The sequence below is a fragment of the Cucurbita pepo genome, chromosome LG18 (assembly GCF_002806865.2).
Source record: "Cucurbita pepo subsp. pepo cultivar mu-cu-16 chromosome LG18, ASM280686v2, whole genome shotgun sequence".
NCBI classification, from domain to species: Eukaryota; Viridiplantae; Streptophyta; class Magnoliopsida; order Cucurbitales; family Cucurbitaceae; genus Cucurbita; species Cucurbita pepo.
Genome location: NC_036655.1, coordinates 6,906,854 through 6,910,099, shown reverse-complemented (window position 1 = coordinate 6,910,099; position 3,246 = coordinate 6,906,854). Strand labels below are relative to the sequence as shown.

The 3,246-nt window shown below is 41.9% G+C and overlaps 1 protein-coding gene across 1 annotated transcript; it reads right to left on the bottom strand.

The window, feature by feature from the left end:
- Positions 1-331: 331 nt before the first annotated feature.
- LOC111780401 lies at positions 332-2,950 on the bottom strand. Its single transcript, XM_023660783.1, has 2 exons — positions 1,772-2,950; positions 332-1,410 (listed from the first exon to the last, which is right to left on the bottom strand). The coding sequence occupies exons 1-2, from the start codon at positions 2,914-2,916 to the stop codon at positions 540-542; spliced, it is 2,016 nt and encodes a 671-aa protein (XP_023516551.1). The 5' UTR covers positions 2,917-2,950; the 3' UTR covers positions 332-539.
- Positions 2,951-3,246: the final 296 nt, after the last annotated feature.

The window sequence follows — 3,246 nt, the reverse complement described above, 5'->3', positions numbered from 1 at the left end:
AGAAACATTAAATCTAAATTGGTTAAATAGTTAACAAAATTTAGGAATTATAATTACGGAAGGAATTCAGTGAACATGTTTAATAGGGTGAAGCGCCTTGGCATAAGTGAGAACGAATTCGGGGGACGAAAGCAAGCTAATTTGGAGTTTGAAAGAACTTCGGCTGAGGTCATCCAAGTAATTGGTTTTACTATNAAAAAAAAAAAAAAAAAAAAAAAAAAAAAAAAAAAAAAAAAAAAAAAAAAAAAAAAAAAAAAAAAAAAAAAAAAAAAAAAAAAAAAATAATAATAATAAATAAAAATGATCCACAAAGAGTAATAGTGTAGAGCATAAAATTTTCAACAATGATACCCGTCGTTCATTTCTCAGTTCAAAGCACAAGATACAGCAACGAGAATAGAGTTGCTTGCATTATTCATATTCAATGGAATGACATGAATACTATTAAGTATAGCTTAAAAATGATTTGGGGAAGAAGGCCAAACAAAACACAACACAACACATTTTTCTTGTCTTACCTGATGATTAGCGCGTTCTTCCTATGAGTTGCTGATCTGCTGCTGTGTACCATCTGCAGGAAGAAGCCTAGAAGCATCTGATAGAGCCACCGCTGCTGCCTGTGTCATAGCTTGGTACTGAGAAGCCATCAGGGTAGCCGCAGGGATGTTCTGCACTGGAGCATTAGTGTAATCATAACCATAATTAGCAGTGCTCGACGGAGCGGGAGTGACCGCTATCGACTGAGATGGATAGTTCATTTGGGGAAGACCCATGTAAGGTTGCTGGAACTGGTTGTGAGGAACCTGTAATAAGGGAGAAGGAGTCGATGTCACCGCAGTTCTGTACACACTCCCCGCCATTTCAGGCATAGCTGCTGTAACTTTCTGAGGATACAGGGACGGTTGATTACTATCATTATAGATAACTGGGGAAGGGACAATGGAAGGACTAGCAGATGCCTGCCAGTTGGGTGCAGCCATTGAAGTCTCAGCAGGGCTAGATTGCACAGACATGTTGTAGGTTGGTTGAGCCTGCGTTATCGGCATTAGATACACCGAGTATTGCTGATCGATTGGTTGATGATGTTGCTGTTGAGATGGTGTTTGAGTGTAAATAGGATGATAATACGATTGAACCGGGACGTGCCCGGCCCCTGCAGGATGGTGGTGATGGATGTAATGGGTGGTGGTGTGGATGAATTGCTGCGGTTGTTGTGGCTGCTTCTGATCTAATTGTGATGTTAATACATAGGCAGGGTCATGGAGGTGTTGTTGAATTGGTACTTGTTGACTTGCCATGAAACCATCGCTTTCTGCAATGGGAATGGCTGGGACTGTGTTGTCTCTCATGATTTGATCTTGAAAATACATTGGTTTGGACTGAGAATTTGCAAATGTTATGCTACTTTCGCTGTTACAAACACCAAGAACCATTTTAGAATGAAGAACATGGTTTCCATTTTCAATTTTCAAGAACAGAGTGTAAGAAGTATGAATCAATCTTCAAACTATCAAGAACACAATAACCAGAACTGCCATGGTGAAGATCAAAATAACAACAATCCTACATGCTTCACAAGAGTAGGCATTAATCTTCTTATGATCAAATTTCTACCAAGAACTAGGAAGCTCATAAGCTTAACACAGGATGATTTCTGAAAAACGAATGGATCCAGAGAAACAAGCAATTGGGAGAATATCATATAAAGCATTTTGAAAATCAAAACTCAGATTCCAGCTGAATGATTAATTTGCATAGGAGTAAGCAAAACCTGGCAGCAGAATCCGGCGACGGTAGACTAAAACCACCGCTAACGGCAGGATCAGCAACAGCCCTGTTTTGCAAGGTCTGCAATGGCAATGGAGGCTTCCGATACACCACCGTGCCCATCTGGTCCGGTCTCTCGTTGTCGGGAAAAGCCCGATTAGCATTCGCATGATTTGAAATAGCACCTGATTGAATAGTTCCGGCAGCAGCCAACGCCGTTGGAATTGGAGGTACGCCAAAATTCATCTGCCCAAACTGTTCCTCCAGTCCCGCCTTCGGATCTTGAACTCTGCCCTCCACCTCCTCTACATGGACGCGTATCGGCGGCAAGTTGGACATTGACGGTACCGAAGAAGACGAACCAAACGAAGAACCATTTTCCACAGCAGGAGAATCAGGAATCGATTGCACATCTTGGGCGGAATTACCGTTCGTCGCAATCTGTTTGTCAATATGCCCTAGAGAATCGCGACCTTCATTTTCCAAATCATTACACGAATCACTCCCATGATCCGCGTCGATATTCACCATACACTCCATGGTAGCCGAATCGGAAAGCCCTCTCGGAATCATCACAGCGGAGTTATTTAGGGCATCAACAAACCACGTTTCGTGTTTGGCATCGTCGAGCAACGAACCCATAGAAGCCACGGTTTCAGGCTTGGTGAAGAAGAGGAACAAACGGATTCGCAAAGGTTTTGGCGGCAAAGCCATGGCGATTCGGTCATATTCTTCGATCATGTTCTCCAGATCCTCATCCGTCGCGATTGAAATCAAGGAATCGAGATCTTCGTGAGGGAGCTGGTACTTAAGGGTGAATGAGCGGCCATTAAGGAGGGTTCGGGAGAGGCGAATGCAGAGGTCGGAAAGAGCGGAATGACGGTCAACAATGACAATACGGGTCTCGCCGCCGACGTAGCAGAGGGTCCTATCGTGAGGACGAGGGATAATGTGGCCGCCATAGCTGCACATGAGGCGGAGCTTGGCGCCTGGAACTGGCGGGAGAGGGTCATCCCAGTCGGCATTGTGGGACCGGGGTGAGGATTCTACGGAATCCTGATAGTTGTTGTGCTGCATGGAGGTCGCTGCAAAGTTAGCGGCGGCGGCCACGGCGGCCGTTGTTGCACCGGACGGTGGTGGTGGATCCATAATAGTCAACCACTAATGAATTCAATTTGTCTGATGGGAAATGGGAAATGGAATTTTGCTATAGATTTGGATGAAACACTACCGTTTTAGTTTATTTTCCCCCTAAAAATTACCTTATTAAAACTTCTAAAATTGCCCATTCTTTTATTTTATTATTATTATTATTATTTTAATTTTTAATTTTAAATACTTTATATTATAATTTTATTATATGGTATGATAATATTTCTTCATTTAAATATTTTTCTTTTTCACAAATTTGTGTAATTAATTCAGATTAAAAAAAATTCTCTTAATTTTAATTTTTTTAAAAGAATTATTTTTTAAACA